Source organism: Mustela nivalis (genome assembly GCF_964662115.1).
Source record: "Mustela nivalis genome assembly, chromosome: 10".
NCBI lineage: Eukaryota > Metazoa > Chordata > Mammalia > Carnivora > Mustelidae > Mustela > Mustela nivalis.
Window position 1 is genome coordinate 26334876 of NC_139029.1, and position 26765 is coordinate 26361640.

The 26765-nt window shown below is 37.8% G+C and overlaps 1 protein-coding gene and 2 long non-coding RNA genes across 13 annotated transcripts in view; 2 read left to right on the forward strand and 1 right to left on the reverse strand.

The window, feature by feature from the left end:
• The window catches only part of LOC309842556 (protein argonaute-3), a 128061-nt gene extending 122943 nt beyond the window's left edge, over positions 1 to 5118 (forward strand). For all 11 annotated transcript variants that reach the window (XR_014299676.1, XR_014299677.1, XR_014299678.1 and 8 more), the window contains 2 exons: positions 3882 to 4081; positions 4639 to 5118. Coding sequence is in view for 8 of the 11 variants with exons in the window: in XM_082686881.1 (XP_082543007.1) it covers positions 3882 to 4081; positions 4639 to 4747 (309 nt within the window). In the remaining 3 variants the exon portion in view is untranslated. The remainder of the gene's footprint in view (positions 1 to 3881; positions 4082 to 4638) is intronic.
• Positions 5119 to 12189: 7071 nt separating this feature from the next.
• Positions 12190 to 18302, forward strand: LOC309842580. The gene is made up of 2 exons (XR_014299680.1): positions 12190 to 14571; positions 14609 to 18302. It is a non-coding gene; the product is annotated as an uncharacterized lncRNA (long non-coding RNA).
• LOC309842582 lies at positions 16520 to 26751 on the reverse strand. Its single transcript, XR_014299682.1, has 3 exons — positions 26676 to 26751; positions 19736 to 20053; positions 16520 to 16652 (listed from the first exon to the last, which is right to left on the reverse strand). It is a non-coding gene; the product is annotated as an uncharacterized lncRNA (long non-coding RNA).
• Between the last annotated feature and the right edge of the window lie 14 nt (positions 26752 to 26765).

Here is a 26765-nt window from a genome sequence, read left to right on the forward strand (position 1 = left end):
TGCATGTTCTATGACTCAGGATCTCCATTCCAGGATAGCGAACAGAAATGGGTATCCGTGTTCACCAAAAGATAGTACATTAACCTGTTTATGGTAGCACTGGTCATAGTCAAAAACTACAAATGGTTCAAATGCCCATCATCAGTAGATTGGATAAATAAATAGTGTATATTTATATAACAGAATATTCTACAACAAAGAGAATGAGGCAACAATGTGGGTGGATTTCATAAACATTGTCAAACCAAGGAAGTCAGACCCAAAGGGCCTATGAAGCTATTTATTATAAAGTTCAAAAGCAGACATAATCTATATTGTAAAAAGTCTGGTTACCAAGAGCAGGGTAGATAGGCTGTGGTAACCAGGAAAGGCCACCAAGGGGCTTCATGGTTACAGTTAATGTTTAATTTTTTTATTTTCATACTGGTTTCATAAGCATTTTTACTTTGGGAACAGACCTCATTCTGTACACTTATGGACCACGGGCTTTTCTCTGTATATTTATACTTCTGTCAAGTGTTCACGTTAAGAACAGAAAAGACTACCCTTGGCTATTTCCTCTTCAATTTACAGCAGCCTGCCACTGCTGCTCCTTGAGCTCTACATCTGATACGGTCTCACTCGCGCATCAGCACCATCTGCCACTTGACTTCCACACCCATTTTTCTCCTTTCATCTTGCTTTTCCATTTGTTCTTGGTTTATTGTAGATCTTTAAGTTTCAGTAGTGTGTATGGCTTTTAAATCTCTCCTTCCAGACACAACTTTTCTACTGATTTCCAGACCTTGAGGTTGCTTTTCAGCTGCACCCTCTTACCTGCCTCCCCTATCTACGCAACCTCTCAGACCTGTAGAATTTACCTTCTCAATCTCGAACCTTCTCCTCATCACTTCCTCTGCTTAGTTCCAGCTCTCATTATTACTCTCCCATACAATTGCAGAATGATCCTGAGTGCCCTCATCTAATCTGTTCTCCCTCTAATTAATTATAACGGAGGTAAGACCCTGTCATTCCTCTACTTCGTGCACATAGCCAATGGTGAAGTCGCATTTTCTTAGGACAACATACAGACTCAATTCCTGATGTCTGCATCCTGCTCCCTTCACTTCTGCTACACCCTCAGTCTATCTTGCTTTATCTCCCACTCTTCCCTCCTGCTCCGCCTTTCCTCTCTTTTTCTCTTCTGTTATCTCTTCCCTTTCACATACACAAACACACATAAACACAACCTGACTGCAGCCTCTCTCAACTGTTTTTAAGTAGTTCTCATAACTTTCCCCTGCATGTGTTGTTCCCTTACCTTAATTATTCCTGCCCTAACTTACTCCTGTTCATCCTTTAAGACCCATCTTGAATATCACCTTCTCTCAAAGCCTTATATCCTTCCCCCAGACAAATGCCTGTCCTCTGCACTGCCTGAGCACCCTATATATACCTCTTTGTTGCATTCATTAGACAGCATTGTAACCATGCTTTTGTTTCTCTCCCTCTTCTCATAGTCTGTAAGGTCCCAAAAAGGAGAGGCTACTCACCCATTCAGTCAACAGATATTTATTTTGTCTACCTCCTAGAAGATAGATGTTTTGATACTATGTGTACAGAGTGAAAAAGTAAATACAATCCCTTCCTCTTAGAGCTTATTGGGGGAAGACATATACTAATTAAGTAATCTCACAAATATATATTTAAAATTGGGATAAGCACAATAAAGAAAAAGTAAAAATAGGAAGAGAGGTTTTAGTAGGGACCTGATTTAGATTGGGAGGTCACAAAAAGTTTGAGAAATGACACTTAAGGTAAGATCAAGAGGAGTAAGTTGGAATTATTTAACCAAGCCAAGAAGAAGGGGGAAAATTTCTGCCAGAGGCACATACATACATACTTTGGTGGGGGACACATTATCCATTGAGGGGATCAAATAAGGCTGTGACCACAGCATTAAGGTAGGTTAGAGAGACAAGACCAGCCTGGGCTGGATGTATGGGCATTTGGGGCAGAGTTAAGGACCTGGATTTTAGTCAGAGTGCCTTGGAAAGCCATTAAAAGACTTTAAGCTGGACATTAATGTTACTAAGTGTGTGTATGTGTATGTTAATTCACTCTTACTGAAGATTCTGCTGGGGAGTAAAAGACTTAGGAGTCTGTTAACATAGTCCAGGCAAAAGATGATTGTGATTGGGACAAGAACAATGATAGAGAACCGAATGAATCACATTTAGGTAGGGTTTTTGCTCTCTCTTCCCTGTGCCTGAAGGGTTCTTTCCCCCTCTCACAAGCCCTCTTTTATCATTTTAAGCTCACATCCATATCTCCTCTTTCATTTCTGTGTGCCTAGCACCCGATATGGGCCACGGCATACAGTGAGTGTTCAGTAAATATTGAATGCGTGAATGTACAATATAAATGCATTATAAGGGTATAATTTGTGGGAGATAAGATTTGGTAATAATGAATTTTATCAGAATCTTGCACAGTGTCTGACAAATGATGCTCAAGTATTTGTTAAAGTATTGGCTCATCTTTCTCCTTTTCTCCTTTGCCACTGCCATTTCTTTACTTCAGACCTTCATCATCTCATGCTCGAACTAATGCAGCAGCCTTCTCGCTGCTCCTGTTGCTTTTAGTCGCTTACTGTTTCTAATCCAACCTCCATGTTATTACTGTTAGTTTTATAAAACTCCAGTCTCATCATACCTAAAATCTCTCCTGTTAAAAAACAAACTGTGCAGTACTTTCCAGGCTGCTTATAGGTCAAAGTCCAAATTCCCAAGCATGTCTTTCAATCTGATCCCAGTCTTTACTTTGGTAACTTCATCTTTTTTGCCCTCATGCACCAAACTTGCTCATACTGGTTTGTTAACTATTCCCCAAATATACCATGAAATGTTATGCCCCTTGTGCGTTTTGGTAAGGCTGTTTATTCTCTGTGCTGTGCTCTCCCCCTAACTGCCCAAACAAGGCCAGATCTCACTCACTCTCCACTTCACTTGGTGAAGAACTGTTACTTCCTTTGGTATTCTCATATTGGACTAAGTGCCAGTAGTACTATAGCTTTTATTAGTTTTATAATTATAGATGCTGTATCTCCTCTACTAAATTGTTTTCCAAAAGAAAGGAAACCTTTGACTTGGTTGACTTTGTTTTTCTTTGAATCTGCAGTACCTAACATAGTAACTAACAAAGAGAAACTCAACTAAATGTTCTGGATTTTTTATTACAGCAAAATTACATAGCATAAAACATACTTACCATCTTAACCACTTCTAAGTGTACAGTCCTATCGCATTAAGTACATCCACATTGTGTGCATCCATACCACCGTATATCGCCAGAACTTCATCTTCCTTGACACTCTGTACCCATCACACACTAACTCCCCATTCCCCCTTCCTATGGCCATTGGCAACCACATTGTACTTTCTGTCTCTCGGAAATTGACCACTCCAGTTGCCTTATGTAAGTGAATCATAAAATAGTTGTCCTTTTATGACTGATTTCATGTGGTGTAATGTCACCAAGGTTCCTCCATGTGTCATAATTTTCTTACTTTTTAAGGCTGAATAGTAGTCCATTTGTGTGTGTGTATGTGTGTGTGTGTGTGTACCATATTTTATTTATCCATTCACTCATCATTGCTTCCACCTGTGAACTATTGCAAATATTTCTTTGAACAGGAGTATGCAGATACTTGTTTTGAGTCCCTGCTTTCATTTCTTTTGGATATATACCCAGAATCAATTAAATATTTTAATGAATTATTAAATTAGAATATGTTTTATTTTATCAATGTACAAAGCTGTTTTTTTATATAACTTAGTCTGTGCTGAGTATTTATTTAGAAGTTTAGAAGTCAACAGAATATGCCATTGCCTTCTCTGCAGGGTACCAGCCGTCCTTCACACTATCATGTTTTATGGGATGATAACTGCTTTACTGCAGATGAACTTCAGCTACTAACTTACCAGCTCTGCCACACTTACGTGCGCTGTACACGATCTGTTTCTATACCTGCACCAGCGTATTATGCTCACCTGGTGGCATTCAGAGCCAGATATCATCTCGTGGACAAAGAACATGACAGGTAATATAAAAGCACAACAAACAAATTTTCACTCAAATTCAAGTATGGTGGGCATGTTAGGGCTTTCTTGAGAAATCTCTCTCAAGTGTTTCCATGTATATTTCCTCCTTGTTTACCATAAAGTACTGCCATTTAAAATTAAAGTTCCACAAGCTGTTCGAGGAGTCAGCAATCCATACAAAAAGCAGCAATAGTAGAACTGACTGCCCAGAATAAAGGTTTCCATTAAAACGTACACTTTAGGCTTATTAGTACTAGAATGGTATAGTGATTTAGTTGCTTTACCAAATTAATTCGAGGGATAGATTGTTGCTGACAGACAAAATGTTAGTATGCTTGGGATTTACTTCTAAACAGTCCTGGGGAGGTGAGAGAAATAAAACAAAATTGGCCTTGAGTTAATAATTATTGAAGCTGGGTGATAGAAATGTAGCAATTCATTTTACCAGCCTCTATTATTTTTTTAATATTTTTGAAATTTTCTACAAGTTATATTTTTCAAAATTACTACATCAGAATAGGGTTTGTTTTTGTGTTCATCGCCACTTCTCTTACAGTGCTGAAGGAAGTCACGTTTCAGGACAGAGCAACGGGCGAGATCCACAAGCTCTTGCCAAGGCTGTACAGATTCACCAAGATACCTTACGCACAATGTACTTTGCTTAAAAAGTCCAAGAATATTTCTCTGAGAGGAAGAACTGAAAGATGCATCGACATACAGCATATGTTTCCGGTGGAGTCAGTTGAGTGGGGATGCCTCCAGCCATACAGCAGCCAACACTGTGTGGGGACCAGGGTCTGATTTTTATGTTGATACAAGAAAGATTGTTTACTTCATCAAGGAACACAGCACCATTATGCAATATGAAACCAGCCAACTGCTTTTTTGTGCGGTCTCCTTAGGAAGTATCGCCATTGTTTTGTTTTCACTTTCTTGTAGTCTAACCCTTTTAATGCCTTTACCTCAAGTTGCTTGGCAGCACAACTATCTTTGCAAAAAAAAAAAAGTAAAGAAAAAGTAAATGACAGTTAAAAAACACACACCTACGTGAATAATCTACATGATTGTTCATGATTATGTGTGCAAAAAAATTAATGTGCATTCGTGTATTCTTGTAAAAGGTATCTGTGTATATTTTAAATATATACATGTATACTTCATGTGCATATATATCTGGATCTACATTGATAATAGATATATATGTGTCTGTGCGTGTATTTTATAGTTCATTCCATTGGGGAACTTAATTTCCCTTTTATTATCTTCCCACCACCACTTTGATTTTTCTCTCTACCTCCCTTGCCTTCATTACCTACATTTTTTTTTCTTAATGCTACCAGTGACATTCAGATGTTCATGTATCTGGTTCATTTGGATATAAAGCATGGCAAACTAGATTTTTATTTTATTTTGCACACCCTACTCCTGTCTCTTGTCTCACGGGCAATTCCAAGTCCTCAACTCTTGATATTGCTTTCTGAAGAAACAAAATTACTATATATATATAAATATATATATATATACAATGTTTCTGTGAGAATGCGAGTCTGCCCCCTCCTGCTCTGAATTTACATTTGCCATTTGTGCAGTGTGTACATAAGCAGTAGCAACCTTAAACTATTCTTTTTCTTTAGTCTGTTAAAGCTGCTATAAATATAAAACCTTGTCAGAAGTTGTAACTCAGAAATTTCTCTCTATAAGTGATATGTATTCTAAAGCCTTCTGTTTCTATGGGTTATACATGAAAGTCCCTTATAACTTTTATAAAGGGCAAATATTCTAAATGATTGGAACTCTTTAGGGTTGAGGCCTCTGAAATTGGGTGGAGAGAGAGAAGGGGTTATTTGAGGGTTTTTTTTATTTTATTTTATTTTTGCTAGTTTACTTGCTGCCTCTCATACCTTAATGTGATTTTCATATATATATATTTTTATATATATGTGTGTATATATAAACATATATGTATGTGTTTTGAAGTACAGCTTCCTTTTCTTTTATATTTATTAGAATAGTGCTTTAATAATTAGAGAACTGTATTGGCAACATCTTTTATAGAAATGTAATCATGTTTATTTTAAGAACTGACAACTTGTTTTTGCTGTCTTTTAGTGCAATACGCAGTTTTAAAGGAAAGCTGTGTCTGTTTGATATCTTTACCACGGATAGTGGGAGAAACAGGCACCTCCATAATTTTAAAAGGGCAAAGTAATACAGCCTTAATTTCAGAAGGAAAGTTTTGTAATTTTTCAAGTTTAAAGCATGTCTTTTAAAAATCATAATGAAAATCAAGGAAGTTAAATTTCCTAATGAGTCTGACCGTGATTATTAGAGATAGAGTTGAGCTTTGTTTTAAGAAATGACAGTGAATGGGGCACCTAACTGGCTCAGTCGCTAGAGCATGTGACTCCTGATATCGGGGTTGTAAGTTCAAGCCCCACATTGGATGTGGAGCCTACTTTAAAAAAAAATAAGTGAATAGCTTAAGATTTAGAAAATATTTAATTCTTTGAAAATGGATCACATTTATTGAACAATCATACTGGTTAGGTGCCCATTTTCATATATTCAAATGAATCAGGAAAATCTAAAATGATATTTTCAAAACATTTTTTTGCCAATTTATCAGCAGTGTAACTTTCCTTTTAAAATTAGGGTTCTGGTGGCAAAGAAAGTTAGGACTTTGATCATTTTTAAAAAGTTAAATCACTGAAATGTGGAAAAAGTTTTATCAAACTTCTGTTTTATTGATTTCACTTTAAGATATTAAAAAGTATTATAGAGCTGTCAAAATCGAGTTCATCAGTAACATTGGATTCAGGGGAGCTTTGCACTTTGTGACTCATGAAAATTGCATTTTAATTTTTTTTTCTTTTTTGCACTGGTTCAGAGTATAGATACTGCAGATTGTTTCCAGTGGGCATTGTTAAACCTTTCAGAATTCCTTCTGCACATGATAACAAATGGATTAGCTCTTTAGTTTCTCTCTTACCTGTAATCCACTCTTATTGCCAATTTACTGTATTTTGAGCCTAAAATCTGAGCCCATGTCCTCCAACAGGTATGAAATCTTTCGTTCCTCTGCCAGAAAACTAAGAAAGTACTGTATTTTGTATGTTTATTATTGAAGTGTCTGAAATGCAATTTACAACACTGTTTCAAAGCTCTTTACATGAAATAATATTTGTACAGTATATACATTTTTTCTCCCTACCCTCCCCCCTCCCCCAAAAATTTCCTGTAAAGCACGTATTTTTTTTTTAACATCGATATTTCACTGAATACAGTCAGGAACATGAATAGAAGAAGAAAATAGTATACCCTCGATGCTAAAGCATTGATTGCTATATGCTTTCTCAGTAGGAGTAAAACACCTTCATTTACCAGTGGAAGTTAGCCAGACTTACTATGGGAAACTGTAGGCCCAGGAAAGAACTGTCGATACCTTTTCTCTATTTACCATTTCATCTAATTTCCAGTTACTTAGTTTCCATGTGCTAGAATGAAACCCATAATTTAAATCTATTTAGAAGGACTTTTAATGAGGAAAAACAATTTTTTTAATATAAAGCTTTACCTTTAAAGTGAGTTCTTTTTTAGGGTTTCTTTCTTACAGTTTCACATTGCTAGTTTAAAGTTGGTTACCCTGAAAGAATATGTATAGTATATTTTACTTACTAACAAATTGGAATATCAAACTTAATTAAAAGAAGACTTGTGCTTAGAATTTAAAAGACAAGGTGGCAAGTACTTTTTGAAATTTGTTTTAATTATTATTGCACTTCTGGTGTCGAATTTCTGATCTTTTTTTATTGAAAGTTTTTTAAAGGATTGTTTTGAATTTAAAGGTCATGAAACTCAATGACCTTTCTGTTCCTGCCTTTGCTCACTAAATTATATAATGAATGCTAAATTTTGGTCTGCTGTTTTCTATGATGCATAAGAGTGACTTTAAAATGTCATTCCCAGCCACTGCTATAATTGATTTTCATGTGAAGAAGAGCTGGGAGTTTAATGTATATTCTGGGTGGCAGATGTGTCTGGGTAAAGTGCCGATATATGTTATTATGTATCAAGTTACTGGCATTGAGGACTATACATTTATAATACTGTAGCTGCTATATTTATTTAATTATGTAGAGTCTGACAGTTACTGCACTAAAGGATACTAAGGAGATGAGCAGGATTGGAGGCTGGTGTTAAGACACCCCCCCTTTTTTTCCTAAATAAGATTAAGAACATGAAATAACAAGGTAACAAAGGGTGCTGCCGTTTTAGTTTCAATTAAATATTAGGATACTCTGTTTTAGACGTGCGGATTTTTACTTTAGCAGTTTTGCAAAAGGGTACCTCAACCTCCTCAGTACTGGTTTTTGGTATATTTTCACAGACGTACAGATGCCCTTTATTTTTTAATATATTACCTTTTAACAAATTACTCAGAAAAAAAAAAAAAAAGTTCTTCTATGGAAATCTACCTGTTTGTAATCTATTAATTTATTTCTCTTCCTAGAAGAGTCTGGAAGGGATTCTAGTAGGAATGTACCAGGTGTTGTGGAAGGCACTTGATAAAGATTCATCTCTACCTTCTAGCATAGGGGCTCCTAGCCTTCTAAAGACCCATACTAGTTCTCCAAACTAGGTTCTCTGATGGCCCACCACTGCCTGATGTTTACTTGTATATTTTGTAGTAAATTTTAGGATGACAGACAGCATGACAGGCTTAGTCATGACAGACTTAAAGGAAATAAAATCTGAGTTGCCATTCAGTAGAAATGGCTGACAGAGGATCTCGGTGTTTAAGGAAGAGGTCAATACTCAGAGTGCCCGTAACAGATCTGAAGTAATTAGATGGATTATAGGCCAGGAATTAGAGATGATTGTTAAAGAAATTTGGTGTTTTCGGAGGCTAACATGAATTTGCCAAGGGTGGTGATTTTTATGAAATCCTTCAAGCTAACCGCTTGGGTTCAGCTAGAGTATTTTGTAATCTTGCTATTTCAAACTTGATAGAAATATGTTGCCAAAAAGCTTAACTGATAACTCTGTATAATTTTTTTTTAATTTTATTTCTTTGTTTGACAGACAGAGATCACAAGTAGGCAGAGAGGCAGGTAGAGAGAGCGGGGAAGCAGGCTCCCTGCTGAGCAGAGAGCCTGATGCCGGGCTCGATCCCAGGACCCTGGGACCATGACCCTGGGACCATGACCCTAGGACCATGACCCTAGCCGAAGGCAGAGGCTTTAATCCGCTGAGCCACCCAGGTGCCCCTATAATTTTTAATCGGTATCATTAAACCTGAGTTAAATATTTGGTTAAGTCATCTCTTAGATGTTCCCCTTTTGAGTATTTTTAAAAGACAGGTTGCTCCTGTGAATAACTTGCTACTTAAGTTATCTTTTGTGAGTTATCAATCAAGCTGCAAAAAGACATCGTTGGCTTGGCATCTTTATTTTGCCTTTTTTATCCATATAAAGTTTTAATCCTTTTCATTCTCTTTGAGACTTCATGGATGTCTTAAAGTTTCAATAATAAGAGTTGGGAGACTTTATATATATCCAATGAGTTCTCCCTGAGTGGCAGTATAACCCTGACTCTAGAATCTGTCTTTATTTTCCTATATCCCTCCCATTTGATCATATAAAGCACTTTCATGATTCTGTAGGAGTCAAAACAAATAAGCCAAGAATAGATGAGTAAAATCAGTACAGAGATGTGAAAGAGTTTTCTCCAAAAAATCTTAAAAAAAAAATTTCTGCTTGTACTAAGAACATTCTTGATTAGTGATGATGTTAGAAATGATACCATGATTAGTGAAACCTAAGCTGACTCTCAGGAGGAAAAAAAATCTCTTTCCCCCTCTCACTCCCTTTCTCTTTCTATAGATATCTCAAAGGGAAAAAATATTTTTTGACTTTTTCCTACTTTTAAAAATGGTACATTTCAGTTTATGACTTTTTTTTAACTAATGTATAATGGTCAAGGCTTGTGCTAATACTATCTACTGCTAGTTGAATTTTCTTTTTCTTTACCCAGCAAAGAATAGTACTCTAGATTTTTACAGTGTTCATTAAACCTCAAGAATCTAATGTTCTAAAGTATGAAAACTAAATATTTTAATTTGAATTAAAAATAGATAATAAATTTAATATGGAAGGTTGAGATTTACCAGTAAGAAGCTCACAAAATTAAGATTCTGTTAATTGATCTGTCCAGCCATTGGTCTCCCTTCCTTTTTGAAATCAATGTCTGAAGTAACCAAAACCTAATGTATCTATGTTAGGGTCTCAGTAAAGCAAAGATGTTCTTCAGGGTAGAGCTGAATTAAATTTTTAAATCATTTTTTAAAGCAAGGCGGTTTTTAGAAAGTGCCTTTTCAGAAGATGGTGCTGTAGATTTTTATTTTTCAAATACCATGAGACTAAAAATTTAAAAGATAAATTATTTTAGAACTCGAAGAGTGTGACAGTTTCATATAAATAATGTTATTTGTTGTCCTGAATCTGGTCCAAGGGAACCAAGTAAAGGTTTTATTCAGTAAAGCATCAGGTAAATGCTCACCAAATGAATTTTGTAGGTTTGAAAAATAAATTTTTAACAGAATTAACCCTTTCAGTTCTCAGCTTTGTTGAAGGTAATCTGTAAGGCACATAAAACAGCAAATCTGCTAAACTTTTTAACAAGAGTATAAGTATGATAGCAAGTGCCCAGAGGGAAAGGTAACTTGCCAGGGAATTATATGTCATAGACTACCTTTTTTTTTTCTTTATCCTTTTTCTTTTCTTTTCTTTTTTTCAGCATAGATTGACCCTTCTGTAAATATCTATTGGTATCCTTTTCTAATTAATATTTATTAAAGACTGCTTATATATAAAAGGAGAGCCAAATCATCATGGAAATTAGTGTAAGAGAAAAAATAAAGTGATTTTTATCTCTATCTTTAGGGAAATTCGCTTTTTTAGACACCAAGAAATATTTTAAGTGATTGTCTCTTTTTCTACTGGGGGTGGGGGGGAGACTATGAAAAATGATGACAGTGCATCTAAAAGGGTATGGTCAGTTAATTAGAAATGCAACATGCAAAATTGGGCCTTGGAGGAAATAAGCAATATGAAGGGTAATAGCAGAACCATTCATACTTAATAGAAATGTAGCAATCTACCAGAAAGCAGTTTTCTCCTGGAATGTTTACTCCACTAGTACTAGTAAACAGCAGTAAATGATCACCTAACCAGTTCTTTTTGTGAATTTGGTGAGCATTTCTCCAGAAAAGAATAGACTAAAAACAAAAAACACCACACCTCAGTTACCTTGTATGCTGCATTATGTAATAATGATAGTAAAATTATATCGATTGTTTGGAGTGTACTGTGTCTGTTTGCAAATATACGTGCACATTAAACTTTTTCATTTTTTATAATGTCTTAATAGCAATTATGAGTTTATTTTTAATATTAATTTTTCTATTGTGATGTTTATATTTATTGGCAATTTGTGTGCAACTTTTATATTTTGCTTAGATGTTGGTTTTAAGATATTTTATTTTTATAGATATTTCTAGCTTTTCCTCTTTCTTTGTAATATTAGCAAAGATTAAGATGGATGTTAATATACCAACCAAACTACTAATTCCATAAAGTCTAGAGTTTGGATTTTTACCAATAAACCGTTAACACTATTTTTTAACTTAGAATACTTAGTGTTGTTTATATAGTGGGCCTTAAAGACAGTCTTTGGACAGATTTCTAAATGTGGAGGGGAGATGGGGCTTTTCTATAAGTTAGATTTCTTTCCCTTAAGTAGCAAACTAACACTAACAGATTGGATTTATTTTACCTGATCTGCAGTTTTGGGGCAGCTTGTCAAATAAATGATTATTACATTTCTTTTTTTAATTTGAACTACATTGAAGCTATTTAAATAGTCATCCGGCATTAAGATTATGATTTTTTTATAGGCCTGGGAAACAAGTAACAATTGATTCCAGAAGTCACTGATAGTTTACTTTGAAATGAGATTTCCTCCCCGCACCTATAGTTCTATTAAATGAAAGATTTGCTACCCCGATCATTTCCATAGCATAAAAGTTAATTCAGCCCTGAGCATCAGTGAAGAAACAGAGTCAAAGTGGTTAGGTAGAAAAGCAGATAGACTGAATAATACAGTACTTCAGTTAATTAAAAATCTAACTAAGTAATAATTTATGAATGCAAATTAATTCAGAAGACAGTGAAAATTTTGATTATAGAATATTAATTTCAAGCAAATATGGTCACTCCAGCTTCATAGTGGATAAAATTACTTGCATTACAATGCACACTAACTTTTTAACAAAGGCACATGAAAAGAGTGAGTTCTCTTAAGTAAAATATTTCCATAGTATTTTTACATTGTGAATTTGCTTGGAAAGCCACTTTTCTTTTAATCTCTTAAATTCTTTTAAGAATTTAAAAGATAAATTTTATCTCATCCTCTGAGTTTTAAATTCTAAATTATTGGGCTCAGTGTATGACATTTTGCTGTACCATGTTCTTTTTACTCGGGGTAAATGAGAAAGTTTGAAGTAATTACAATTAAGAAAATGTTATTTTATGTTATATAAAATTTTATAATTTAAAGTGAATCCACATATGAGTTCCTATAGACATTAGTCTTTTTTTTCTGCATTTTTGCCAGTTACAGTATTTTTTTTTAATTATGTACTATTCTCAGCTACTTCCTGCACCCCTACATTAAGTATTAATTGAAGACTAGTACTCTGGTTATAGGAATTTGTCACTACTAAATATGTTTCAAGCAGTCAAGATATATTTTTGTTCCAAGTATATGCCACCTCTTGAGGATATTTATTGTGCTTATAACATTAATAGTTTTATTCATTATGTTTCAACATTGTACGAGGTTGACAGGCATGTAATTCTTGTAGCCTGACATTTTTAAAGCAGCCTGCAGTGGAAAAAGTAGTCATTGATTTTTATTTTTATTTTTATTTTTATTTTTCCCTTCTGAAAATTCATAGGAACCTAACACATGGAGCTTATTTTGCTCTTTTAACTGTTGGCTCCATAAATCAAAGTACCTGGCGTCAGTACTAAATTACCACAGTGAAGTACTTAGTGACATGTTCCTGTTTCTAGTCCACCTCCTAAGAAAGAAATACTTATGCAGTAATAGCTATCCCTAAAAAGAACTGTCGTGAACAGTCCTATATGAGTGGAAAACAGATGGGTGTGTTAGTATTAGAACTTCACTGGTTTTGGTTTTATTATTTCCAAAAATTAACTGTGTTCACATCTCTAATTTGTATTTTTGAAGTTTAACAGGCTGTGGCCAGAGACGAGAGAAGGAGATTACTCTGGTATTTAATGCCTGAAACTTTCCATCCTTATTTAGTCCATGCTTTAATTGGAAGAACAAATGAAATTCCTTAATTTGGCCCCTTAATAATATTTTTAGAACCAAACAAGGAAAAACTCTACCAATGTTGCAGATGTGACTATCTTTATTCTAAGAACCTATGGGAACAGGAGGTCTTTGTAAAGAAATGGACTGGTGGGACTGTGAGAGGTGGGTAGTGAGGGGATTTGGGAAAGGCTTCTTCGCTGGGATCCTCAGATACTTCACAGCTGTGTTGTATTTGCCTAGTTCTCGAACCACGTTGTAGAAGAGGGACTTGCTCTGAACCTGCAGAAGGGACCTGAGGAGAGTTCTCTGTAACCTAAATATATTTTCTGCTGTTGTCCCAGACCTAGAGCTGCATCTCTTCTCATTAAGTTAGAGAAGTCTTGGAAGTTGCTTCTGAATTATAACAAAGCAACTAAATGAAATATTTACCCTTAAATAGAGTCATGACATTGCTACTGATGTGGCTTTTCCCTTCAAGCAGGACCTTTCCAGAGAAGGTAGACTTTCCTGTAAAGAAAATGTTTCTGGTGAAAGATTTGGGAAAACACAGATACATTCTAATGAAGGGGAAATCTTGCCTAACGTAGTTCAGCCGGGTTAATGCATACAGTTTGGACCCAGGTTGCTTAACAAGAGGAAGCTTTGGTTTTGGTAGAGTTGGATCTCCAATGGTAATTAACTTGCATATATTTCCATTTCAAAGAAAGGGAGTGATCTCATATTATGGAGCATGACCCTGCGATTGTGCACGTTCTCATTTTCTTTTTTTTTCTTTTCTTTTTTTTTTTTTTTTTGTCAGAGAGAGAGAGCGAGCACAGGCAGACAGAGTGGCAGGCAGAGTCAGAGGGAGAAGCAGGCTCCCTGCGGAGCAAGGAGCCCGATGTGGGACTCGATCCCAGGACACTGGGATCATGACCCGAGCCGAAGGCAGCTGCCCAACCAACTGAGCCACCCATGCATCCCATGTTCTCATTTTCTAACTCAAACACCAGGAATAGTAAGCACTATGAGAAATTTTCTAATAGTTTGTCCCTAAAAGAAGATTCTTAGACTGTTTTCCAGGAGCTTTCTCATTTTGTAGCCCAGGGTGCAACCCCTTTCTCCTCTTCAAAAAAAAAAAAAAGAAGAAGAAAAGAAAAAGGATTTAAAGGTCATTTATACAGAATTCCACTAAAAATAATAGTCTTTAAGATATTTGGGGGAGGAGGATCACACACAAGTTCTAGTTTAATTGAGAGACGATCCGAGCACTATTTTCATGTTTGGGTTCCAGTTTTTCCTTTGAACATACCTTTCTTTAATTTGCTTGAGTGCCATCCTGTTTTGTGATATAATCTATGTTTTTGCCATTTATGAATTGTGCAGTTTTTCTCTCCCCACCCTGACCCATCTTCTCTCTCTCTCTCTCTCTCTCTCAAAAATAAAAGGGAGGGATAAAGCAAAAAAGAAATAACAGTGAGAATCGTTAGAATATAACTTTAATTTGCAGATGGAAAGAAACCCTAACTGTTCAGTAAAAATTAAGATTGAAAGTGTTAATGGCACAGATATTATCTGTGGCCGTAAAAATTTTTTACTAACTAGAGAGTGATAAAGTGAACAGAGGATATATATTAGAAATATATTAAAGTGATAAATTATTCTTGAAAGTAATATTTCAGCCTTCTGTAACAGAGATCCCCATATTCTTAAGGCAAATTAATGTAGCTTCTGGTTTTAATGAATCAGACAGACCGATTTATCTTTTAAATGTTTGTAATTTTTATTCTGACACATCTTAAATATATAAAAATTATATTGGATGAACACTTGACTGTTCCTTTCTCCTCCATTACGTATTGATATATTCAGGCTTCAGTTACATGGATGTATCTCTCATATGCCTCTTAGTGTGTTGCACAGTTCTGTATAAAAAACTTTAACTCAACGCAATTCCTAGTCAAACCTGAGCTATAAAGGAGAAAGTATAAGGTGTTTTGGAATGCAGGAACTTTTTAAAAGACCACAACTGGGAAAAGACTATTGGAAAACGTGTTGCCTTTCAGAGTAGAGAGGGCTCTAAACATGAGCCAGAGACTTGGGAGTTTAGTTAGAGCTTGGCCACTAATTTGCTCGGTCCTTAGGCAATCTCCTCCATCTCTCCAGGTCTAGTTTCTTCTTGTAAAACGGTAGTGATAATGCCTGCCCTCACCTACCTCACAAAGTTGTAAGAATTGGATAATTTTTGTGACAGTGCTTGCGTTCTCCAGAGGAAGAGTTTTCAGAAGTTCAAAATCATAGAAGAGTATTGTACAAAGGGTTCATTTCTGGTTTGCCTCTATGAAAGTATCTTCAATAACCATGGATCATTTTATCAAACAGGTATAAGAGAAACTTAGGCCTTATCCTGGTATGATGTGCACTTACAAACGTATACTGTTTATTTCTCCCCTGCCAGATACCCAGGCTGAATTTTTCTTTATAATAATCCTGGGCAAAAGTGTCACTTCAAAAACCAAACTCCTTGTAGTGGTGCTATAGCAGCTACGATTGTATTGAATTAGTGTGGTAAAACCATCAGATAATCAGAAATTAACTTTGCCTTTGCCTTCAGGCATTTTTGCTACATGTTGGCATTAGAGGCTGGTGGTGTACAACCAGATAGTCATCCCTTTGTTTCTTGTCAGATTTTTGGTACCTCTTTTTGGAGTAGAGGCTTAGTTTTAAAGAAGGAAAGTGTACTTATTTCATTCATCACTTTGCAGAGTTGAATCTTGCTTTCCAATCACCATGTATCTGTAAAAGTTTTTCTCCATTTTAATTCAGTGATTGGTGCCTGATCCAGTTATCTTTACAGATCATTGGGAGAACCTTCATATTTTGACAGACTTACCCATTTTTCTGGAGGGAAGGGGCTCCTGTTTCTAGGAAGTAACAAAGGGTACATCACCACAGGTTGTGTAAGCTATTCCTTTTTTGCAACAGACAAGCCTGTTTTTTTTGTTTGTTTGTTTTTCACTTGTTAAGAAAAAAGGATGCATTTTAGGTACACAGGGTATGGATGCATTCAACACTTACTTTAATCAATAGATGTTGACCTCCTTGTTGCGGCCGTTGGGCTTTTCCCAGCTTATCACTAACATGAGTGGTATCTGTCTTCGTTTTAAAGGGTGATGAGAATTACAGGTACTGAAAGTGAAAAGTTGGGTAGATTCTGGCTTAGAAAATGAACAAAAAGTCCATCTTGCTGAATGAGATAGCTAAGAACATTGATACATCAGGAATACTTTTAATGAAGCAATGTTTGCTGTAATGTGTCACTTAAATGTCTCTCTTCAGTTATGGACCCATAAAAGTATTACTGTATCTTGTGAGTAAAGATCATTCTTGTGGACTAGTATATGGATGGATGCATTCCTAGGCTGTGGGAAGCAGTGGGGTGTGTGTGTGTGTGTGTGTGTGTGTGTGTGTGTGTGTAAACTTTGTTTATAACACTGTGTACTACATAAATTTATATAGAAAAATAATGTGTTTCTTTTGTGTTTGGGGGACTAAAACTGTAATATAACCATTCCAGTGTAATCTGACAACTCACTCAAGAGAAGATTTATATTACACACAAATGCATACCCTTAAAGCATTGCTAACTGCTCCCACTTTAGATAATTGCTGCTTTTTTTTAAACCCTAAGTAATGGAGGAGGAAATAGCACTCTTTTAAAGGGGCTTTTCTGAAAAGTAAAATGTAAATATAGGACATGTGGGGAGGGTGGGACCACCTGCAAATGTCCTGCAGATGGACAAATAATAGCCTTTTAAAATGTTACTTTTTAACCATCTTGACCGTGTGTGCCTATTTGTATTGCAGATGTGAACTATTTTTGGGGGTTGATATCCGTATGTTTTAAAACTGAATTATTACATAAAATCAGAGTAACCTCTTTCTCCATCCTCCTTTTCCACACTATTTTTGCCAAATATTTCCGCTGAAACCAAGGTTCAGCATGGTAAAATGACGGACTCTCAAACCTCCTTCCTCACCTTCCCCATCCTGTCTTACACCTGGTCTGGCCTTATATTTTTGTTGGCTTTTTCAAAAGTAAGATCAATTTACTGTAGTAAGATAAAGACTGCAGAATCTCAAAATGTTTATAAGCCGTTCTTTGTTAATGTTTGGGTTACACAGTAACATCAATTAAAACAGTGGGGTCTGAGTTTGTAATACGCTGTGTGACCAGATAAGACCTTGAATGATAGGAACCTTGACTGCCACGTTTTATGAAGAGGAAGGTGGAGGTCGGAGCAAACTACGATCTGTATGTAATCCGCGTGTAATTAGAAACACCAAATGCCGAATTCTATCACTGTGTACTTGGGGGTCAGGCTTTGGATTTGGTTGTCATTTTAATTCCGTGAAGACTATATGTAATTAGGATGGGCAGAAGGCAAATAAAGTTTTTAAACAAAAGTGCTTTTTTCGGTAATTAAAGTTTGGTAGCAAATTTTCTACTTTCAGTTAAGTTACCTTCCCCCAAGAAATTACTACAAAATACTTAGGGTTGAGATTGAGAAGCTTGAAGATGCTTTTTAAGCAGTTCAGTCACTTATAATATTTTATGTTAAAGAAATTGTCATAATTCTTCCTGAGCCAAACTGTCACTAAAATGTCCTGTGACAGTACCAGTCCTCTTTTTTCTGCCATTATGCATATTGGAAGGGTTCTGTGTTGTATTTGTTTTTAATCCTTAATTTAAAAAAAATAATGGTTTTAGTGTTGCTTAGCTTCAGTTGAAAGTGTAAATTTCACTAATTGCAATAAAAAGAAAAGCTTTGCTCCAGACTTTGTATTGTGTGGTCGTCATTACGGCTCTTCTGGTTCAGGTACAGGGAGCCAGTGGGTGCGGGGGAAAGGGTCATGAAGTCCTGGCTTCAAACCCTGATTGCATGACACTCTGGACAAGTTCCTTGATGCTTCTAAGCCTCAGTTTCCTCCATTAAAAGAAGATAATAGTAAGGCTTTGGGGACATTAAACGAGATCATCCCATTGAGGATGTGCTCTCCTCCCTTGAAGGCAGCTCACTACTTGGAAGCAGTCCAGCTTAGTGGGTAGAGGGTGTGACCCTTGATCCTCAGGTTCATGGGTTCGAGCCCCACATTGGGCACAGAGCCTTAAAGAAAGAAGAAAAACTTGTCCCTTCGTAATTTCCACTAAGCCTATTGATGTCTTCCAGAACATCCCTTCCTGTTCACATGTATTCCCCACCCAGTCTTCTCCCAGCTACGTGTCCCCAGACTCTAATCCTAACAGTATAGATTGTGATCTTGTTACCAACACTAAACAGAATCAGTCAGCTTACTAACAAATGCTGTTGGGTGGTGGTGGTTTGTTTTGTTTTGTTTTGTTTTGTTTTTAAAGATTATTTATTTGACAGAGATTACAAGTAGGCAGAGAGGCAGACAGAGAGAGGAGGAAGCAGGCTCCCCGCTGAGCAGAGAGCCCAATTCGGGGCTCGATCCCAGGACCCTGAGACCATGACCTGAGCCGAAGGCAGAGGCTTAACCCACTGAGCCACCCAGGCGCCCCTGGTTTTTTAAATATATGTGTCAGTTGATAAGTTTGACAATTGAAGAGAATCACCCTAATGTCAGTATTGGCCTACTAACTACACTGGTATAGAAAAAATCCCCCAAAATCAGTAATTATACCAAAGTATGTACAGTTAAATGGGGAAAATACAATGACATGACAATGAAAATACAATGATATACAAATATAACAATGAGGGGCGCCTAGGTGGCTCGGTGGGTTAAGCCGCTGCCTTCGGCTCAGGTCATGATCCCAGGGTCCTGGGATTGAGCCCCGCATCAGGCTCTCTGCTCAGCGGGGAGCCTGCTTCCTCCTCTCTCTCTGCCTGCCTCTTTGCCTGCTTGTGATCTCTCTCTGTCAAATAAATAAATAAAATCTTAAAAAATATATATAACAATGACTCTGAGGCCATGCTCTGAAAAATCAAAGAGGCTGTCATGTAACATAGGTGAGTGCAGAAAAGCAGCATAATTAATCAAAGCATACCTCAATCAACCTACTCCTCTGATTGTTTAGGAAGACATGAACAGAACAGAACAAATCAATTACATTGGAGCTCACCTGCTTGAAGCTTTCTTCATAGAAAAGGGTGCTCAGAGCACTACACCTAAGTGCAGAAATAAAGTGGCAGTCCAAGTAAAATCCCAGTGGGGTTTTGCTTTTTTTTGGAGGGGGGCGGCCATACCTCTTGAGCTCGTGGTTTCCATCAGGATCATTCTGTGTTTCTGATCATTTCACAGATTCTTCATGGCTGCTGAGACTTGCATACCTTGCAGATGCTTTCAGAAAATTAGTTAGGTTCGGGACACCTGGGTGGCTCAGTTGGTTAAGCCGCTGTCTTTGGCTTGGGTCATGATCCCAGGGTCCTGGGATCGAGTCCCACATCGGGCTCCTTGCTCAGCGGCGAGCCTGCTTCTCTCTCTGCCTCTGCCTGCTGCTCTGCCTGCTTGTGTTCCTCTCTCTCTCTCTGACAAATAAATAAAATCTTTAAAAAAATTTTTTTCTAAAAAAAAAAAAAAAGGAAAATTAATTAGGTTCATCTGTCAATACCAGGAAAGGTTATGATCATTTGTACAATATTTGCTAGATGCTTTTCTCATAAAGAGGACTGAAAATCTTTAGCCTTATCTGTAGGACAAAGATGATTGTTTTTCTATCTTCCATCACTTTTGTTGCTTCTACAATTCTCACAGTTTCTAAAATCTCTGTGATGCCTTTATACAGCAGCACTTCTCTCATATTTGTCTCTATTAAAATATTTTCTGGTAAGATTAATGCTTGGATTCAAAATGTGTTTATAATTATAAACAAAACAGACACTTTAGAGGTATAGGATTATGAAGCCTAATATGACATCTGATTCTCATATGAAATATGAGATATGAAATAAAACTGTTAACAGACTTTTTTGCTAAGTGATTTAGAGATAGCCTGAAAGTACTTGAAACTTATAAATGTACAGTATTACTGCCTTTAATCTTGCTAAATAGAATTTGCACATTATCTTGCAAAAACCAATACCAAAACAGAACATAGGAGTAGTTTTTGTTTGGGGGACAATTTTTTTGGTACCCCAGGTGGGACCATAGGAATAGTTTTGATGCTGCCCCAGACAGGATTTCAGTAACTACTGTCAGTCAGACATAATTCAAAATATTCTTTGTATTTTATGGAAATGTAACATTAAGTTTGTTTAACCATCTTTATATATTTTGTGAGTTGAATTTTTCTAGTTTATTTTTGTACTTTCATAAAGATTTTAGATTATAAAAGTTAAGATTATAAAGGATTATAAGACGGGGTACCCCTTTGTATAGTATCTTTAAAAATCTAGTAAGAGGTGCTATCTAAACCTTTAATACAAAAGTATGACTGCTGTCTATGTTAAGGCCATTTAGTTTGATTATTTTAAAAATCTGCATAAAAGGGTGCCTGGGTGGCTCAGTGGGTTAAGCCTAGGCCTTCGGCTCAGGTCATGATCTCAGGGTTTTGGGATCGAGTCCCGCATCGGCTCTCTGCTTAGCAGGGAGCCTGCTTCCCCTCTCTCTCTGCCTGTCTCTCTGCCCACTTGTGATCTCTCTCTCTGTGTCAAATAAATAAATAAAGTCTTTTTTAAAAATCTGCATAAAAGTATAGCATTTTACTTTGAATATGCAAGCTACTTTCCATTCATTTTAACTGAGAGATTTTTCTTATGCAAGAAGAATGGGCTCTGAAGATACACAAAGAAAACCAAGTGGGGAAGTAAAAATTGTTAGGACCTCCAGGGCTAATGTAACAGGAGCAGCAGCCATTTCTGGCTACCATGCTATGCAAAACAAATGAACCTCACCTAAGACTCCTCCCTGGCAATCAAGACAACTACAAGACCAGCTGAAAATAAACTGGAAAAAAGCCTACAGTCAAGCAGTTACCTTTGGAGTAACATACATACAAAGAAAAAAAATGCCTAAAGTGAGAGAGGTCAAGTATTTCCACTCACTCTGAAATTAAAAAAAAAAAAAAAAAAGTAGGAAAAGGTAGGAGGTACCTGAGTCAGTCTGTAGAGCATGCAAGCCTCACATTAATTTAAGCCTTATATTGGGCATAAAGCTTACATTAAAAAAAAAAAAAAGTAATTTACTCTGAGATAAGGATACCCAACTCTGCTGTCAAACAACTCTTATATAAAACCTCAAGATCTGGGCACCTGGGTGGCTCTGTGGGTTAAGCCTCTGCCTTCGGCTCAGGTCATGATCTCACGGTCCTGGGATCGAGCCCCACATCCGACTCTCTGCTCAGGGGGGAGCCTGCTTCCCCCTCTCTCTCTGCCTGCCTCTCTGCCTGCTTGTGATCTCTGTCTCTCTGTCAAATAAATAAAATCTTTAAAAAAAAAAAAAAAAAAAAAAAAACCTCAAGATCTTCCACCAGACTTTGGAAGAGGGTTACTAAACTATACACAGCCAAATCCAGTCCCAGTTTAAAGCAAAACTTTTAATGTGACACCAAGTTGTTGTTGCTTGAAAAACATTTTCACTGGGCACCTGGGTGGCTCAGACAATAAAGCGACTGCCTTCGGTTCAGGTCATGATCCCAGGATCCCTGCTCATCCGGAAGCCTGCTTCTCCCTCTCCCTCTGCCTCCCCCTGCTTGTGCTCTCTCTCTCTCTCTCTCTTTGTCAAATAAATAAAATCTTTTTTTTTTTTTTAATTTTTAAGGTTTAAAAAAAAGAAACATTTTCACAAGCACAGCATTTCTAAAACAGCAATTTTCAGAGGGAAGACCAAAATTTGATTCACTAGCAAACCTCAACTTCAGGCTTCGCTGTCCTCTACCAGGCAGGTTAGTAAGCTGTTTAGGACTTAACTTTGATTATCTACATAAGACAACAAAGAAGAATAAAAAATAAGAAAAAGAAGAAGAAGAAACAGGGAAAAGAGTCTTCAAATTTGTACTTTTGTCTTTCCACTTAATAAGAAGGAAGAAAGGCTGAAATAGAACAGCTTTTAAGATGTTCAGTTTGGAGGGGCACTTGGGTGGCTCAGTGGGTTAAGCCTCTGCCTTCGGCTCTGGTCATGATCTCAGGGTCCTGGGATCCAGCCCTGCAATGGGCTCTCTGCTTGGCGAGGAGCCTGCTCCCCTCCCCCACTTCTACCTGCATCTCTGCCTGCTTGTGGTCTCTCTCTGTCAAATAAATAAATAGAATTAAAAAAAAAAAAAGTTCAGTTTGGCATTTCTGCATATTAGAAATAACAAGTATTTTTGCATGCTACTAAATAGGAAAGGATGAATGAAATTGTTCATCCTGTTAATTGTCTTTACACCCATTTTCCTGTTAGATTTAAAAAGAAAACAACCTCAAGTCAACACCAAAATGGGAACTGCTATTTTGTTAGAGATTAGCCCCTTCCAAGAAAAAACAGGAAAAGATAATTTATGTGAAGTCTCTCCAGAAAAAAGGAAGTTAACAATCATGGAGAGATTATAGTCTGGTAATCAGTTAGTTTATGTCTGCAATGGTCAAGCAGCAAAGTAGCAAACCTCATTAGGAAATTCTTGGGCAAGAGGACTAAGTCATACTGTATTTGCCTCTGGGGATTGGAATTGCATTCTACAGAAAGATACTTAGGCTTCAGAAGACAACACACAGGGATGCCTGGGTGGTTCAGTGGGTTAAACCTCTGCCTTTGGCTCAGGTCATGATCTCAGTGTCCTGTGATCCAGTCCTGTTTTGGGCTACTTGCTCAGTGGGGAGCCTGCTTCTCCCTCTGCCTGCTGCTCCTCCCCCTGCTTGTGTGCTCTCTCTCTCTCTGACAAATAAATAAAATCATAAAGAAAAAAATAAAAAGACAACACACAAAGTTGGCGGAGCAAAATACACCTTCAGGAGAGGCAATATAGTTATCCTCGCTAGCTAGATATGGGGTACCTTATTAAGGTATTGTTTTTCACATTAGAATAAGATCAGCTGACCAACTAACAGAATACTTTGAAACATTGTTCTGATTTAATAGAAGTTGTACTTCTCTGAGTATCTGAATCATTGGAATTCACTAAATTAGGTAATCGCACTTACAGGGAGGAGAAAATTAAGAACAGAGAAGATACATATTATCATACTTCACAGATTTGGGAGAAAATGGCTTCTTGTTGCCAAAGCACTCCATGTCTCCTGTGGCTAAATCTCAATCACGTTAAAAAAAAAAAAAAAAAAAAAAAAGTTATGAGTTCTCATTCTCTTTCATGGTTTTCTTTTTTCCTTCACATTTTTTTCACATTTTAAGAAATGTCTCACTTCACTGTCTATATTTCTAGAATCCTTTAAAACCAATGAGGGGGAAAAAAAAAAAAAAAAACGAGAATGCTGAATGGATACTTAGGTTCTTTAACTCTGAAGACCAAAACAGCAGCCAACTGAAGAAACCACAACTAGACCCCTGCCGTCAAGATCATTATCTTCCTCTGTATAATGTTCAAGCAACACGTGGCTGCTTTAGCTATGAGCACCGTTCCCAGGATAATGCATACATTAAACAGAAAAATGATGTATATTTCTGGGGCAAACAGAGTAACCCACTGCATGAATACTGTGCATATGTCCTGTTGGAGGATCCCTGTGAGCATATGGGGCTCTTTTTATATAAGTTCGCATTTGACCAGATGTCACCACGATCACAAAAGACAGAGCTAAAGCTGCCCACAAGTTTTTGTTAAAAATACATCTCCTGGGACGCCTGGGTGGCTTAGTTGGTTAAACAGCTGCCTTCGGCTCAGGTCATGATCCCAGTGTCCTGGGATCAAGTCCCGCATCGGGCTCCTTGCTTGGCAGGGAGCCTGTTTCTCCCTCTGCCTCTGCCTGCCTCTCTGTCTGCCTGTGCTCGCTCGCTCTTTTTCCCTCTATCCTTGACAAATAAATAAATAAAATCTTAAAAAAAAATACATTCCCTATTCCATTTCCATAAATACACAAGTCCACCAATAAGAGCCAAAAATATCCCCAGCTTGAAGGGGTCCTGGTAATCTGTAGGGTGTCTGAGGCTGATGGTGGTCTCTCTTCTCTCAGCTCTCTCGGCTACCCATCCAGCCATGTGCTCAGTTGTGACAGCCCTTCCCTCCAAATGGTCAAGGTCATCTGACATAAATTTCCTCTTAGCAGAGAAGTGAAGGACACTTGGAACTGACATCAACGGGTGTATCTGAAAGACCTCGGGGCTTTCATAGTAATCCATCATCACAAAAAATACCTTGTTGTTGAATGCACTGGAATGCTGCCAGGTATCTGTCAAGATCTGAAATTCTTCAGCCACACTTTTGCATATTTTTAAAAGATTTTATTTGTTTCAGCGAGAGAGAGAGAGAGAGAGAAAGCACAGAGGGAGAGTGAGAGGGAAAAGCAGACTCCCCACTAAGCAGAGAGGCCAAGGTGGGGCTCCATCCCAGGACCACGGGATCATGACCCTGAAGGCACTTAACCCACTGAACTACTCAGGCATCCAGGCATTTTTGCATATCACACATGATCTAAACTTCTTCGGTAGTAAACACAATAACAGAGACGTTTCTTGGTGTTTCTATTACAAAAATGATAGAACACGGCATCACTAGTTCTCATCACTCTGTTTTTCTTGGTCCAATCCATCAGCTGCCTGGTGTTTTCTTCTAATATCTTCTTCCCCGGGGCCAGGATGTGCAGGAACGTCATGGATGGTGAACACCAGGCCCACCACCATAGCCACAGATACATGCCAAAGCCACCACCATTCTGCCATATTTATTTACTGCTCTGTTTTAAAATGTTTCAGGGGTGCCTGGGTGGCTCAGTGGGTTAGGCCTCTGCTTTCGGCTGGGGTCATGACCCCAGGGTCCTGGCTGATGGTGGTCTGATGGGATCGGGCCCCGTATTTTAGAGAGAAGGCAGCACTTAGTTATGTGACGCTGGGCGCGTTCCTCCCTTCTCTCACGGATAAGACCACCTCCTACAGCACGGTCCTCACAAGAGGCCCAGGCCCCCTGCGGGGAAGAGCAGTCCTCTCAGTTTCCAGAGCCACCACTAGAGGCAGTGTGGAGTCGTCACCGAGAGAAGGTGGGACCTGGGTTCCCATCCCTGCCTTTCCGCAGGGCCAGTCTCTTCAGTTGCCTGCGAAAACGGGGATAGTGCCTTACCTCTCCTATTAGTTATGAACATTAAATCTTAACATCTTCCACGGCCTCGAAAAGTACTGGCATGGTTGAGTTCCATCTCGTCCTCTTAAAAAAAAAAATGTTTTGTTGGAGCATGGGTAGCTCAGTCGGGCTCAGGTCATTATTTCAAGTTATGAGATCCACCTGCCATGCTGCTCCCAGCTCCCAGCTTAGTGCCTACACTGCTTCTCTCCCCCTTCCTCTTGCCCTCCCAAATCGTGCTGCCTTCTCTCTAAAATAAAAAAAAATAAATAAAGTAAAAAAAAAAAAAACTTAAAAAAAAAAAGGTTAGATTTTGTAATGTATAAATTGTTAAATCACTATATTATACACCTTAAACTAATAGAACTCTTTATGTAGTGGAACTAAAATAAAAAACGTTAAAAGAAGGGGCGCCTGGGTGGCTCAGTAGGTGAAGCCTCTGCCTTCGGCTCAGGTCATGATCTCAGGGTCTTGGGATCGAATCCTGCATGGTGCTCTCTGCTCAGCAGGGAGCCTACTTCCTCCTCTCTGCCTGCCTCTCTGCCTACTTGTGATCTCTCTCTGTCAAATAAATAATCTTAAAAAAAAAAAAAAAAACTTAAAAAGAAAAAAAAGGCTGGATTTTGAGCTTTGTTTCTAACACCCATTACCTCGCCCTGGGATGTGGCCCCTCCAAACGCAAGCCTCATTCCTTCTGTGCCATCAGGCAGATGGATGCAAATGTTGGGCAAGACAGGACCAAGGAATGTGTTCAATCATGTCAAATACACACACATTCTGGAAGGATATCTGCTGAGTACTGAGCCTGAGCGGGATGTTACTTTTCCTACGTATTACGCATTTGTTTTTAACCTTGTCGACGCGTAACTTCTATCAAAATACAAATGTTTAACATGTACATGGAGTGAACGCGACACCTCGAAGCGCTCCTCCTCGGGCCCCCACCGGGCGCCCCAGCCCCGCCGCCCCCGCCGCCTTCCTACCCCTTGGGCCTCCGGGCCCTGCCGCCGCCGCCGCCGCGCCGCCGCGCGCTCGCCAAACCAAACACCAGGCGCAGGGAACGCGCGGGCGGA